Genomic DNA, 15,801 nt, shown 5'->3' with positions numbered 1-15,801 from the left:
AAGTTCCATTTATTTGTATAGCACCAATCCACAACACATGCCACCCCAAGGCACTCCACAGAGACCTCCCAACCAACTAACACAGTCAGATTGGACGGCATTTTTCTATCTAAATAAAACCTTGATTGCATGGACTGATTGACTCTCTGCAATCACTTACATAAAGCATGCATGTTGTGAGAGTAGAGAGAAAAACTTGCTTTCAACAGGAAGAAACCTCCAGCTGAATCAGGCTCAGTGTGAGCGGCCATCTGTTGAGGCCGACAGGGGTTCCAGGAGACAGAAGCAGATATGCAGATATTCAGATAAATGAAATAAGTTCCTTTTACGCTCGAGTCCCAGCAGAAGACTTTGATGCTGAGAATCAACATTCACTTGGATGAGTAACCTAGAAAAGGATTAGAGTAGACTTCCCCCTGGGGCCCGGACACTGGTGGTGGATAAGCCAGAGGGTGAGCGGGACTGAGAATAATCTGAGAGTGAGGGAGGAGATGGTATAGAGGTGGGTGAATGTTTGCCCACTTGAGAGATGGAGATGCTAGGAAGGAGCTAAATAAAGGGGGTCTTTGGGAAGAAATATTTATTTCTAAGCTACTTTTTAAAAACATAAAAACTGAGACTAATCTTTGGAATTGTAGAACAATAGAAAATATGTTTTGCAAAGATTGGTTTAATTGTTAATTCAGTAATCACATAAAAAAAACTACAAATGACACCTTAATAAGTACTTCGGTGGTAAAACTGTATTAAATAGAAATGTTACTTCTGCAATTTTTTTTTTTTTTATATAACTATGAAGACTTGTAGAGTATCTTGAAACTACTGCCGGCAACATTTTGAATTTACCTAAATTTACATTGCATCTTGCCATTTTCCACTTAGAAACGACTATGGTCCCCCCAATCAAAACAGAGTGATTAAAGAAATGGATGCAACGGAAGATGTAGTCACATGGTCATTTTATATATATATATGTATATATATATATATACATATATATATATACACACACACACACATACAATGTTTTTTAATGCTCTGGTAGAAACATACGGAACATCAGAAGATTCAGTTATATGCAGCTATGTTGAAAAAATTGGAATTACAAAAAAGGAATATATATATATATATATATATATATATATATGGTATTTTAAAAGCAATGTAAAACTCTGCTGAATAACAAATTATATTCAATTAAAAGTTTCTAATAGTGTACTACATTTCAAACAACATCCAACCAGCAATATGAAACCATTATAAATGGAAAATTTGCAACTATAATAAACTAGAAAAAACAACGATTTGAAATAATTATAAAGCAAGAAGTTTCTTATGTTATCAGTTCACAATGACATCAAAGGAAAATGAACGTAACATACCAATTAAAAACTACATGAAAGAAAATTTTTGTACATAATCAACAATAACAAACTACTTTTCTTTATATATATATATATATAATTCATTTTATATTATATTATTTATATATTTGTATTTTAAAGATCAATTTCAAATGACAAAGTATGTAAAAGGAAAAAAATTAAACTAATTAGGAGGAAGGATTTTGTTTTGACCATGCTAACAAATTACAAAGTATTTTAATGGAAAAAAAAACAGAACAGATTTAAAAAAGAGGAAATTTATACTTTAGAATCAACACTTTTTAATACTAATTTTTAACATAACTCTTTGTCTACTTTTTACTACTACAACTTCTAATGTTAAAAAAACATCTCTTAGTTACACAATAGGAGATAATAGGAAGTAATGGTTTTAAAATCACCATACCAGCATTGTATTTTGACCAAAATAAATGTCACTTTTTAAAGTAAATATAGATTTGCTTATCAGCTTGACAAATTCTGAAAGATCTGAAATTTTGTGTTGTACTTTTGTGACAAAAGAAAATACCTATCTCCTTTCATTTAACTGTGTCTACTGCTTACACGAAGTGCTGGTTTCAGATTCTGTGCATATAGGAACAGATAATTGAAATTTTCATTAGAGGGATGAATTGGAGGGCAGCCAGACTATTTAGGTAAATCACAGCTATGACTCAAAAAGCGATTCATGAAGCTACTGCCATTATGCAAATTTGTATTTGAAAAAAGGGTTTCATAACCTTAGAGCTATTTGCAGAGAAATTGTTCAAACTTGTTGCTAACAGTGTAGAGGGATTTAACATTTCACAGTCAATTTATGGTGCCATTGAAAAGTCATACTGCGGCTCCTCGGTTAATAAGTATTTTGGTCTGAATGTTTAACTTAGAGTACGGACAGGGTGTGAAAAACCTCACACAGATATTTTAGATGAGCTTGAAAGGATCTCTGTGAATTATTTTTGGAAGGAGGCCCTAGCCAGTTACTAAAACGCTTAAGTAACCAAGCCTCGATACATTTAGGTTTTCATAAAGAAAGACCTTGTCTTGAATACATAACATTACTCAATGCATCAGGCGTCTTTTTGCCCCAAAACCTAAAAAATGCAAGTGAAGCAATTTTAAATTGGAGTGCAACATTCAAGTCTTGTAAATGGGAATAATTTGAGGTTAAGAAAGCTGCTCAGCAGTGTGTACTCTTAATGGAACGGCCCTGGAGACATTTGATTCCCATAAACTATGTGGCACAGACTTGATACCAATAGTTCCGTAATTGCTAATAAGATGTCACTGAGACAAGGGCTTGGGTTACTTTCCTTGGGATCAGCTCCTCCAAACTTGGTTGGTTCTCTAGGCCGCTGACCTTTCCGTATTTAGAAGGTATTGTCTTTGAAATTCCAGGTACTTTAAGGCTTGCAGACTTTCTCAGTTTCTTTTGAACATGGCAAACATATGGGAGTTGTATTTAAGAGATTGCCTACTTTGACCTTTCACGGCATGCTAATTAGGCCCCAGAGCACTGCAGGCCATAGAGAGGTGCTCTGAGAAGCCCAGCGGTCTTTTTCCCACTTCACTCTCTCTCTCCCTCTGAACTTGTCTCATCTTGGAGAGGCCTTATCTGCTACCCACCACTGCCACTGCCCTTCGACAGGGTTTCAAAATTAAAATTTTGCTTCATGTGCTTCTAATAACCACTAACCTGAACCTGTACTACTCCCTCCTTCCCTTCTCATATCCCCCTTCTCCCAACCCTTCCCTTTGCTCATTCACTCTCCTTCCTCTCTTTCCAAAGGAAATGAACGTGTTCGAAATTACTTTGACCCGCCGTCGCCAGAACAGACAGACCCAAGGCAATACGGGATGGCTAGGGTCAGCGCCGAAGATGAGCTGGAATTAAGTATGCCATTCTCTGTCATAATGGTTCTCCTCGGTTCATTAAAGAGGGGTGAGAGAGATCACTGGTAGCAGGCTGCCATTTGTGGCAGCGGGACATTTTATGTAAATACACCAAACGATGGCATTACTAGATTGGCTACCCAACTCGTTGTCATTGATGAAGGTCACAAATCATTGGTCAGTTTTCATTTCAGCGAAGAGTTTTTTTCTCCCTAGTCAAAAAGACACATGCAGAGTCATATCAATAGTTTGCAGCCTCCTGCTAAAGTGGGCCTATTAAAAAGAAGCTCTTGGGAGCCAACCAATATGCATGTTATAATGAAACCTGGCTATTAATGGAGCAGCTATTTCACCTGTATCTTTTGGATATCACTGCCTTGTAATATCAAAGGATTCACCGAATCAAATCTCATCACATGATGACAGGCCAGCTAACAGGCATGTTAATGCTCCTATTTCATTATCCCCATCTGCATGGACTTCATTTTCATCCTTCCCCGCTGCAGCTAATGCCTCCAGTTTGCAGGTTAAGATGTGGTTTAGATTAACTTGTCTGATAAGTAGAAGGTAATTTTGAAGCTAATAAATGTGTTTTTCACTGAAGGTAAAGTCATTTTCTCAATGCTTTGGTTTCTAGAAATACCAAATTCAGATGAAAACAGACTGTATGAAAAAATGACTGCACTACTGGATGAAAACGAAACATTTCTTGACCTACCTGGTATGTATCTCTGTAATCTTGTAATAGTTATCTTTTATGTTACCTGCATAGTTTTATGATACGTTGTAAATTTCTTTGGATGAAAGTATCTGCCAATGCAAAACATTAAACAAGAGCTTTAGTCATCTGGAGGCTAACAGCTGTGGAAACATTCACATTTCTGAACTCAGGTTTACAATGGCTTGGAAAAGTATTGAGACGACTGTATACCCTTCCGATTTTGTCAGAATGTGACAATGAACCACAGTGTATTTTATCACACACCTTGGTTATAGACCCAGAAACATGAGTGCATACTTGTGGAGTTACTTTTTCTTACTAAATTGTGAAAATCTCAAAAGCATAGCAAGTACTTTTAACCAGTGTTTTATTCTGATAAGCTAAAATGAAATCATATTTACACAATAGCCGTCTGAAGTCACAAACTTCGTTGGCAAAGTGTTTTGTTTGTTTTTGCACTATTGTAAACCTAAAATACATTGCCTTCCTCCTAATCTGAGGAGCCAGATAAAAAGAACATTAATAACAAGAGTAGACAAGAGCAGCATGGTAGTTCTGGAGGAGCTAAAGCACTACAGGTATCCACAATTCTATCGAAAGCACAACTATTTGTTATTGTCTCTACAAACCCACTGTGTATAGCAAGTTGGCAATGCAAGGCAAGGAAAACCCAGGCAAGTTCATTTGTTTACAATCCAGTAAAATGACAACTCAACATGTTTTACATGAATGAAACACTATTTGAAGTTTGGCAAAAGTATTTACAGCAGTGGTTTTCAAACTCTGTCCTGGGGACTCTATGTCCTGCATGTTTTAGGTATTTCCCAGCCTCTGCACACCTGACTTAAATAAATGGGTGATTAGCAGGCCGCTCCAGCCTGTGGTAGCTGCTAAGTGGGGAGTGCACTTATTTGATGCAGGTGTGCTGGAGCAGAGACACATCTAAAACATAGAGGACAGGGAGTCCAGACAGAGTCTGAAAAACACTAATAGAGAGCTATTAGTGGAGGGCACTAGAGGGCACAGCACTCTGGACAAATAAAGAACTCCGGTCAACATTTCACACCTGCATTGAAATCCAGTACTGTGTGAAGCAGAAACTCATATTTTGTGGTGGTGGTGACAACATGCTAGATGACTGGATACGAATGTACTCCATGCTTTAAGATTTGTATCTTTTCAGAAGTCTAAAAACCTTAATATTCATTATTATCCAGTTCTCACATCACATCAAGTACAAATAAAAATTATAGCAAAAACATCAGAATGCTTAAAGGTTCTGATCACTTTAACAGGATGCTGTACATTTATAAATCATAGTGAATGCAAAAATGTTTGATAGTGAAAATAAAATAATCAAGGTAAGGGTGTACATCAAAAGCGGGACTATAACGAGAAATAAACTAAAACTTGTGCTTTCCATGTATAGCATTGTTTCATCCAGGCGTGCCTTTCCCCAATAGCTGACTTTTATTTTACGCTGTGCCCACCAAGGCAACACTGAGATGGTTAAATCTTGGCATTGTGCAGTGAAGACAGTTATACTAGATCTTTCTGCCATGTCGTGCTCCACCCTTGTAATTCCTGCACACGAGTGATGGGTTTAGACCCGATCCAGCATGGGAGAATTTAGAAGACTTGCATTATTTGCCATTGTTTTGGATTTAGCTGTACCACCAAGATTAGTGGCCTAATTCATTGTCTTGGGATGTTCGTAAAAATCCCACCAGAGAATGTAAAGAGGATCTTGGATTAACAGTTCCACTCAATAGGCTGAGGCAGAGAGGAAGAGCTTGTCCTCCTGTGCTAAACTGAAACTGTAGTGACTGCCAGTTAGCACTTTACTAGGAAACAAAAGACTTCAAAACAATTAACTTATGTAGTTGTATGGTTTCATCCCACTGGTACAGGCTGCAAGTGTTCAATGTGGCAATAGGGCAGCATTTTATAGTTGATCTCTAAATGACTGGCACAGGCTTTGGTATTTGATTTTCCTGTCTGCCACAAAGAACTATGGAATTTAGAAGCAACAGTATGAATAAGACAAAGCCTTAATAAAATGGAGGAAGGCCAGTTTTGCAAATGTTTTCATCAAAGATCCCTGAGATAAAAACTCTGTTTTTAGATAAAAACTCTGTTTTTATCTTGATAAATTCTGTTGTTTTTGCTTAGAGAGCTAAAAAAGTAAAACTAGCTGACTGTTTATTTCTGTTTTTGCAAGGCACAAGGCATTGATATCAACCTCTGTACAAAAAGCATGAGGCAAAAACAAGAGCTTTGGCTCCTACACATGTTGGACTGCACACGCTGAATACATTTTATTCGCTAAAAGAATCAACATGATTTCTTTTAGGGAGCACAACAGATATGAAAAGATAAACATTTAAAATAACTTGATACACTTAATATTTCATGCTATTTATCTAGTTCGAGTTTTCTTCCAAGGTATAGAGCTTACATTTGAGCATTAAGCCTCGCAAAAGTATTTAAATGTATTAACATGGTGACACCAGAAATGTTTTTTATTCTGGGTTTGTTTTGATTTTTAGTGACATACCAAGAATTAACAGAAAATATTTACAAGTGAAAAGTAAAACCAGTGATATATTTAACATTTTCTTACAAATAAAAATTGGTGAGGCAGCTTTTACAGATCAGCAATTTTATTTTGAGTTACACATATGGATTCTACATGTAAATAGGTTAACTTCCATACGCAATGATTTGTTCTGAATTTGAGGGTGTCATAGTAAGTTGGGCTACTCACAAATAAATGCAATAACTTTCAGGTTATTATTTAATAAAAATTTTCCAATCAGTATATTTTAGAGTATGCACTACTTTATATTGATCATTAACAGAGGTGTTAAAACACTTTGCCTACCAAACAAAAGTTGAAAAGTTCAAAGTAATAGTAGGTTAAAAAATATACAAATCGATGAATGATAAATTTAAAACTGAGGCTCACCACATCTGAAAGTGGGAATTGAATTTTTTTTTTGTTTATATCTGAAAAGTCCCTTGCATAATGTCAAATATTGGTAAAAAAATTTCAAAATTGTTATCTCTATCAGAGACTGTCTTTGTAGTCTAAACATATGCCTTTATTAAATTGGGATTTTGAGCCAATCAGATCAGCACCCGTGTGATTTTGTGTTTTATCTTAAATAGATAACAGTCCATTTCAATGCTTTCTGGGCAGAAATGTACATCTGTTTGTGTGTGTGAGTATGTGTTTCTGCTAAGTATGCTCATCCATCAGCATGTGAATACATGTGCTGATGTTTATGAATGCCCATTCGGCTGTGTGTCTGTGAGTGTCTGTTTGTGGGTGTGTGTCTGTGCGTATTCACCGATGCGTTATCTCTCCAGGTACGACGCAAGCCTCAAGGGATGAGGAGGTGTTGGAGGTGAAGGCGGGTGATCTGGTGCTTCAGCGGCGACTGCTGCTCCAGAGTGGTGGTGGCGGTGATGCCTCGGGCTCTGAGCCCTCCCAGGCCCATACCATTGCCAAAGCACTGGCAGAGAGTAGTGCTTGGATGGGAGGAGAGGCTGGACTCCAAACAGGTAGGATGATAGCAGCCAAAGAAAAAGCTGTAAAAAAAATAATGCTATACTTTTATTTGTTTCAGTAGTTTATCTATTGTGTAATGATATAGGTCTTTTTTTAGTATAAAAAAAATCAAGCATTAATTTACAAAATTCTATGTAGAGCACATTTTAGGGTGATAAAAGTTACAGACCATTTAAAAAAAGATCCATATTGTGCAGATTAAGTTAATAAATAAACTTCATTCACATTGCTTGCATAATAACCCAGTCTGGGAAAAAAAATAAAAGTAAAATATATCTATATGTCTGTATTTTTCATTTTTTTTAAATGCCATGAGCTATTTCTTGCAGCTAGTGCAGCTGAGGAAGTGATCCCCTGCTACGCCCAGCAGCTGAGGGAGCGCGTGCGGCCTGACATGATCACGCTTGGCAGCCTTTCACTGCAGCAGGTCAGTGCTACAAAGAGGAATATCTGTGTCATCATCCCATATTCACCAGCACATCAGCCGTGTCCATTATGCTGTGTATCAGAGGTTTGGTTAATGGACACAGAGTGTGTGCGTGTGTCTGCTTTTGTCTGTCTGTTTGTATACTGTATGTCTAACTTGCTTTAGTGAATTCATGTTTCCCATTCCACCCTGGTGTCTGTGCTTTCTGCTTTCTCGTTCTATAATCTTAATTTTTTCTTTTTGCATTTGTTTTCACAGATTTTACAAAATCTCAGCTGTGAAATTTCTTTTCTCAAACAGACATTCAAGGTTTTTGAGAGGTTATATTGCTCATTCATCTTAAGCTCAAAATTGGTGCATGGATTTCAGCTCTATCCTCTATAGCACATGAAATATTCTCACCTAATTAATTTATTCTGTCTTTCAACTTGTTTGTGTGCTATGATGCCTATTTGTCTCCAAGAGAAGCTGCATTTGCTTGCTTCTTTACCAGCCTTATGATCTTTTCACCAAAAAATGGAGCATGACAACATATTATTTTACAACAGGGGATTTTGCAAACTACCATCAGAAGCCTCTTTGAGTAAAAAAAAAAAAAAAAAGTGTTTGCATGTTTATACTCCCCCAGTCAAAAGAGGAATGGGAGCAGATAGAAGAATGCCGGGGTTATATTGTCTTGGGAAATCCAGATTGCCAGGCGTTACAGACATTGATGCATATGTAAACTGGTAGCAGAACTTCTATTCACTGTATTTTTAGTTTTAATCTCATTGGAAAAGACAGAGGGAATATTGCGTGAATAGAGAGCAAATGTAATATGGAAACAAATGTACAACAGTGTTTCAGTGTCATTTGGAAGTCATTGCAACAGTTGACTCATCTTCATATAAGTGGATAATCAGTGCCATCCACTTTATCAGGGCTGGGATAAGTGTTATCTTATTCTGGTATAATATGTACATTCTCTGTCACTGTTTCCACACCCACCTTCAATGAAAGTACATTATCCACCCAAGATTTCACATCTATTTGAAAATTATAGCCTTTTTCTTCTCTTTCTTCCTCTGCAAGATGCCGTCACTTAGCAATGTCAATGTGTCTGAATGGGGAGTGTGAATATGCTGACTGAATGTAAAACTGGCTGAAACACTCATCAAATGCTCCATGTCTTTAGGGTCTGGCTCAGTATTGATTGCCTGCAGATTGCATTACAGTTACTTCTTGGGCTTAATTCTGCTATTATGGTGCACAGTATTGCTTTATAAGGCGGTATCCATAGAAAGTGTGTATCTGTATTTACATATATTTTTAGCAACCAGATCAGAAGGGAACCCAGGAATGGAGTGAGTGGGCAAAGAGGAAAAAAAGACTAATAGCCTTCTTCACTGGCAATGTCGAGGTAAATCAGCATGTATTGTATACAGACTGAGTAACATGTATTTATTTTTTCAGCCAAGGGAAAAAAAAACAGCCATTTATTAAATTTTTTTACCCTACATTGCATTTCAATTATTTATTTCGGTATTATACAAAATGTAAATTTTTAAAACTTTTCACCATAGCTTTGCCTTTGGCAATCTCCTATTTAGTGCCTTACAAAAACATCAAGACTCCCTGTTCTGTTGCATAACAACCAAAAATATTATATGTCACTTACAGTATATAGATTTATTGTCAATAATAACTGAAACTTTCATATTCTTGAAAAATAAGAATCCCAAATGAATGACTTACTTTTAGCTCCCTTTACACCCTAGTCCCTAAACAAATCGTGCAATTACCTTCAGAAGTCCAGTAATAGATGCAGCTGCTTTGTAAAGACTTTCAGGGTTCGTCAGAAAACTCTAGAAAATAAACACTGTGAAGAACAGCTACAAAGTTGGAAAGAATTTTGAAGCACATTTAAAGGTATAGTGGAGGATTTCCGCAAATTTTCTCTCCTTAAAAAAGAAAAATGCACATGGACAACCCGAGAAGGAACGCCTATAAAACGCGTGCAAGAGCATGCACAGTCCATTTCTCCTCGGGTAGGCGCAGGGATGCAACGATAAGAGATCTCATGTCACCCATATTTATATATTAAATACTTCCCCACAAATAAGACTACTCTTACATTAAAAAAATCATAACATGCTTGTATATGTGTGTGTGCTGCAGTGGAAATTTGGACATGTTTGCGGGGTAAATAAGGATCTGTGACCACCGTATAACTACTAACGATGCAAATTACAAAATAAATAAACTTATCTTCCCTGGAAAGTTACAAGATAGTTGTAGATAACTTTTACTAGCAGTGATATGAAATATATTTCTCCATAAAGCATGCCAAAATTGATGTGTCAAGTAGAAACTTTTCAACCAAGGCATCAGTGGGAAGCCCTACCTGTACATTGTACGCCATCACGTGAAAGAAGCTCCCAAAAAACACTCTGGTTTTGTTTCTCTCTTCTGAGGCTTTTCTTTTCTTCACATACACTTTGTAGACACTTTGTCCATGAACCATGGTGAGAAAGACGAGCTTCAATTACTGGCTGAAGTTTCATGGTTTACCATAGCTCACCACACCTGAAAGTGCGCATGCACGGAAAAAGATAGCTGCCTGGCGACAAGTACTGTACGTAGAACGGCCTTACTTAAACATGTCACCGGAATGATTAGGAGAAGCACTTATTTTGATGATCTACCCGAAAAAAAAATCTTCCACTACACCTTTAAGATCTTGAATATTTAAGCTTTAAATGTATCAGCAAGAACATATCCCCATAAAAAGGAAAGACAATGGCATACCTGCAACCCCACCAACAAAAATCAAAGAAAGGGCAGCAATGCCCCAGTGCTGCAATATTAGTATGACATCTTGTTTCAGACACTCAAACATGTAAACAATAGCTTCTGCAGTTTAAATCATGCATAGGATATAATCTCTGTCTTAAGCTTGAACAGAGATTGTTCAGAACTGACCTCAAGATAGAGCTAATTATTTGGCAATTGTGGAGTAAAACCTTAGCCTAGTAAACTAGCCCAACCCGCCAGCGGCCAAAATCATTTTTGCCTGCGAGTTTAAAATGAGATAAATTACACATTTAATCTCACATTTAGTCTGATTTATCAGGCTAGTAAAACCTAGATTTCGGAGAAAATGTTTATTTATAACTTGAGCTGAGGTTCACAGGTCCATGACTTTGGACACTCAGCCAAAGCATCAGCAGACTCATTTAGCACAAAGCATATCCATGTGTTAGAATGACCCAGTTAAAGTCCAGACAGAAAATCCTACATAAAATCCACTTTGATAGTTAGAAATTAATATGATATGCAGTCCATCTAAATACATTTACTTTATGCCTGTTGTTTGGCAAAAATGTACCATGGATGAAAATACTTGTGAAAAAGCATTAATGTATACATTTATTAATAAAGACAGGCAACACATTATTTTGATAATCCTTGAGGAGAAAATCCTTTAATTTATCCGAATACATATTTTTTGAAGGAACCCAGATCACGCAGAGTCTGTGATGAAGAATTAAGACCCCAGCCCAGGCTGAACACATTGTTTCAATGGTAAGTACTGCTCCTTTTATATTCCTCCCCATATGTAAAACTGATGTCACATGACTGTAACCATTAATTGTGTAAAAAAGCATTTGTATTCCCACTGACATTCCAGATTCATATGTCCTCTGCAAGCCTTCTGCTGTCAGCCAGCATTGCATTGTGGGTAATATTGCTCAGGGGCACAGAAATCTGTCCATGTCATTGGGCTCGGAGGTGCATCAATTTTTGCTCCATCCACTTTGGTCAGACTTCACATCTTGTGGCGAGAGCCCTGCAGGCAATCAGCTTAGCATGTTTAAGTTTCCAGTAATTACGGTATACCATGCTGGCTGAGATGATAAAAATCAAGAAACTAGTATATGCGTCAGAGTCACGGCTTGTGCTGGCCTGTGTTATGGGTGGGTGGGAAGTCGGACACCAGCCCTGTCAGATGAATGTGATTTGGAGTTTAGTGAGATGACCTCCTCCAGACAGCCTTGAACCCTGTAAATTCTTGCTGATATCAATAGTGGGTGGCTATTAGACATGGGAGACTTTCTACGCATCACCCAGGGCTACATCTGCCTGAAATGGAAAGAGAAATTATTTCACTTTTCTCTCCCTACATCTTTTAGAGAAAAAGAAAAGGGAAAAAATTAGAACAGACACAAAGCTGACTTGTATTTTTCTATCAAATGTGTAATTCATTTGTTTCCACCATTTCTGATTTAATGGAGGTTGAGTAATTGCATTAGGAAGCACATTGTACCATGTTGTGAACTGATGAAAGCATGTGTAATACTTTTGATAGGCAAACAGAGGGGAGCGAGAGAAAGAGAGAAAAGAAAGAAAGATCCAGTGCCTCTCTTTGATGCAGAGCGTTTATTTGCTGAATTATCCTTCCTTTAACAAGCATCTTATCCCCAGTCACAGGCAGGCCGGGGCCCCTGTGATATTGCTTTATTTTGAGGAATTAAGAGAGGTGGCGAGGAGACGAGCGAAGCAAGCGCTTATTACATTACAACTGATAAGATTGAAAGGCAGAGAAAGGCAGGGAGAGAGAGAGCCACAGAGAGAAGAGAAAAAACACAGAGAGGGAGAGAAAGCGAGAGGGACCCAATGGAAAGTGTTTTGTTGTGCTGTTATTAGATTGAGCTGCTGTTGGCTGCAGAGTAGAACAACAGAGGGTCCAAAATGCAGGTGGCTGTTAACAGAGTTAGCACCTCGTGTTGGTGTGTGTTACATATGTATGTTTGTGCGCACTGCAGCAAAAACCTTGACAGCCTGTCAATCAGAGCGCTTGGGGAAGGCCGAGAAGAAGCAGCAGCCAAAGGGCCTCCACAGTCCACCTCTTCAGCATCACAGCCCTTGTGGCAGGTAAGGTGATGGTTGATACATTTCATGGAACAAAAAAAAAGGCATAAAAACAGGAAGCAACACAATTCTTGATTTCTTTTTTTCTTTTTTTGTAAGAATTCTTTTATAACCAGTGAGATAATGCTTGCAGTGGTTGCAATGATGGTGTCAAGCTACATTGTAGCCATACACTGATATTAGCAAAGCTGCTGTACACAGGCACCACTAGGCTCTCTGACCACCATCAGTAGGCAATGCAGGTGAAGTGTCTCCCCCAAGGGAACTCCTTCTATTACAGGTCAACCTACTGCATCTGATGCCACTGTTGCCCCCTGTCTTATGTATTTTATGGTACGCAGGTTTCTTAAAGGTCCTAAACATTTTAAGTTTCAGCAGCTCAAACTTAGAACATCAAATATTCATTCTATTCTAATTTTTCAAAAAAGTTTGATTAGAAACTAGATTTTAGTTGAAGCTGAAATTTCTGTTAGTTTAAATGTTGTGTCTTCCTCTACCTACTTGTAAATGATTGAACTTCAATTTCAAAGTCAGTCAGTTAATCAAACTTTCTTTAAACTGGAAAAAAGAGAAACAAAAATAAAAAATGATCAAACTAATTAAAGCAATATAATAATAGAAAAAAATGTGAATTCTCAAACTAATGAAAATACATCTTGCCAGAAGCCAACAGGTGCAATAGCCCAAATACAGAAATGTTTCTGACCAATGCAATGTAGTAATATCTATGATGTCAACCAGAGGCGGAACACTGAAGCAAAACAAACACGCCTTTTCCGGTTTTAGCTGGAATACTCTCATTTTGAAAAAGGAAGTGATTTTTGCTTTTATGGACAGGAAAGATGTTTGTTTGTTCCTCCGACCTGATTTGGTAAGAGTTTGATCTATCAGTTAACAAATAAAGAATGTGGTATGTCGCAGCTGCTACTGCTGCTGTTATTGGCTAAAGACTCGACATGGTAGGCGGGAAGCCATTCAACTTGAAGAATTGTACTCGATGTGTCAGGCTCAGAACAATGGGACCCAGTATTCGAGATGGACAAACAGTAAGATTTCTCAAAACGTTTATTAGAAACCAAACTGCTTTGGCATCCAAGGCAGGAACCTCTGCATAAGGAGAAAATAGGTTTGTGACTGTGTCTATCCGGAGGTGGACAATAACAAATGTGTGAGTAACTAACCTGGTCTTAAAGTTCTGTTCGAGCCCAGGGGACGAGGCTGCCAACCAAAAACAGTGGGCTCATCCCAAAGAGTCCCAGAAGCTGATGTTTCGGAGGTCAGAGGACAGGCAGGAGATCAGAACCAAGCAGACAAAGGAAGGCAGGATAATCGAGAGGGCAGAGACAAAGCTGGTGTTAAAAAAATGTGCTTGGTAGTCAGAGCCAGGAGATCAGAGGTCCAAAGAGGTGCCAAAGGGAAATCCAGAGCAGAGTTGGAGAACAGTTCCAGGTGCGGTTGAAAGACAGAAATCTAGTAGGAGTCCGAAGACAGGTCAGGCAAACGGATCAAAATGGGGACATGCAGGCTCGGAGGTCCAGACTTACCTGCAGAACTCACATGCAGGCAGACAGAAAGTATTGCTACATGTGTAACTCTTTACCTATTGTATTAGAGACACGGAAACAATGGTATATGAACCATGGTAGGCTGCTAATGTGGATAACACTACATCCACATGAACACATACTTACAGAGTAAAATTCTCTAGCATTCTTATTGTGAATAGAAAAAAATGCTCTGATAAGCTAAATTTTCTGCTTAAAATGATAAAATATTTAATTAATTTAATTTAAAATGATTTCAGATCTTTTCAAAGTACTAGATGTTGATTACTTTAAAATATTTCAATCACCATGCTTGAGACTAAAATAATTAGCTTTTTATAGCCCCAATTTAGAGAAAAGATCTACAAAAAACATATAGCTTTATTGAAGTGGAATGCAAATCATGAGTGTTAAAGTGCATTGCGTCAATCTATGTGTCCAACACATGCTTCCACTGTGAAAAATCTTGGTGAAAGTTTTAAAAAGTTTTCCTGCCTCATACCTTTGATAATTGGACACCTCTAGTGTAACAAATTTTAAACAAAAAAATTGTGTTGTAGCTGTTGCTCATAATAGCTGCTGACAGATGCCGATAGATATTGATCCTGACATGTTTACAAATATAATTAAGAAAATAGCATTGTTTCTAAAAATTTTGTATACATTTTTTTTTTTATTATGTGTATTCTAATAGGATAGGACCTTTGAAAAAACGGGACAATTAAAACTGTGTCCATATGAGCATAACCCAGTCATGTTGAATAAATGAAAATATGATTGAAAATATAATTTATCTAATTGACTCTTTCACTTAGTGAAACAGTGTGGATACATTATTTATAAACAGATTAATGTTTTATTACCTTTATTAATCTTAATTTTAAGGATTTATGCTTACAGCTAATAAAAACATGAACTTTATGTCACATAATTCCATCAGAACTATTTTAAAAACATAGAAAAAAAAACTATATCAGAGAAGGATTGGGGTTAATTCAAATTAGTGTTTAATTCCTGCCTAATGTTTGTTCATTTCATGGCAAATAAGTCTCATCAGAATATATATTTAAATTTTTTATATATGGCTGTGTCCAGGCTCTATATACCACATTGAGCTAAGGAGAAATACCCTATACACTAAACTTACTACTCAGGACTATTTTCCTATTTAAACGCCTAAAGACTTGTTTTCTATTTTTATGTCAGTAGTGTTTTTATTTTAAGGAAAAATTAGCCGGTGGATGATCTATCTTTAAAGATGAAATGCAAGCAGTGAAGAGAGACAAAAAAAGAGGGAACCAATCAAGAAAAGGCGAGAAAGAGACTGCAGCTTTAGCATAGCATTG

General features: G+C 37.2%; 1 protein-coding gene across 1 annotated transcript in view; it reads left to right on the top strand.

Moving 5' to 3' along the window:
• ofcc1 (orofacial cleft 1 candidate 1) overlaps positions 1-15,801 on the top strand; it is a 160,072-nt gene that overhangs the window by 59,193 nt on the left and 85,078 nt on the right. Inside the window, exons 6-12 of the mRNA XM_015389464.1 lie at positions 3,175-3,279; positions 3,916-3,999; positions 7,372-7,566; positions 7,903-8,000; positions 9,313-9,399; positions 11,494-11,564; positions 12,806-12,914. Of these exons, the coding sequence (XP_015244950.1) occupies positions 3,175-3,279; positions 3,916-3,999; positions 7,372-7,566; positions 7,903-8,000; positions 9,313-9,399; positions 11,494-11,564; positions 12,806-12,914 (749 nt within the window). The remainder of the gene's footprint in view (positions 1-3,174; positions 3,280-3,915; positions 4,000-7,371; positions 7,567-7,902; positions 8,001-9,312; positions 9,400-11,493; positions 11,565-12,805; positions 12,915-15,801) is intronic.

Source organism: Cyprinodon variegatus, unplaced genomic scaffold (assembly GCF_000732505.1).
Source record: "Cyprinodon variegatus isolate N-32 unplaced genomic scaffold, C_variegatus-1.0 Scaffold20, whole genome shotgun sequence".
NCBI lineage: Eukaryota > Metazoa > Chordata > Actinopteri > Cyprinodontiformes > Cyprinodontidae > Cyprinodon > Cyprinodon variegatus.
This window is presented reverse-complemented; position numbering and strand designations above follow the sequence as displayed.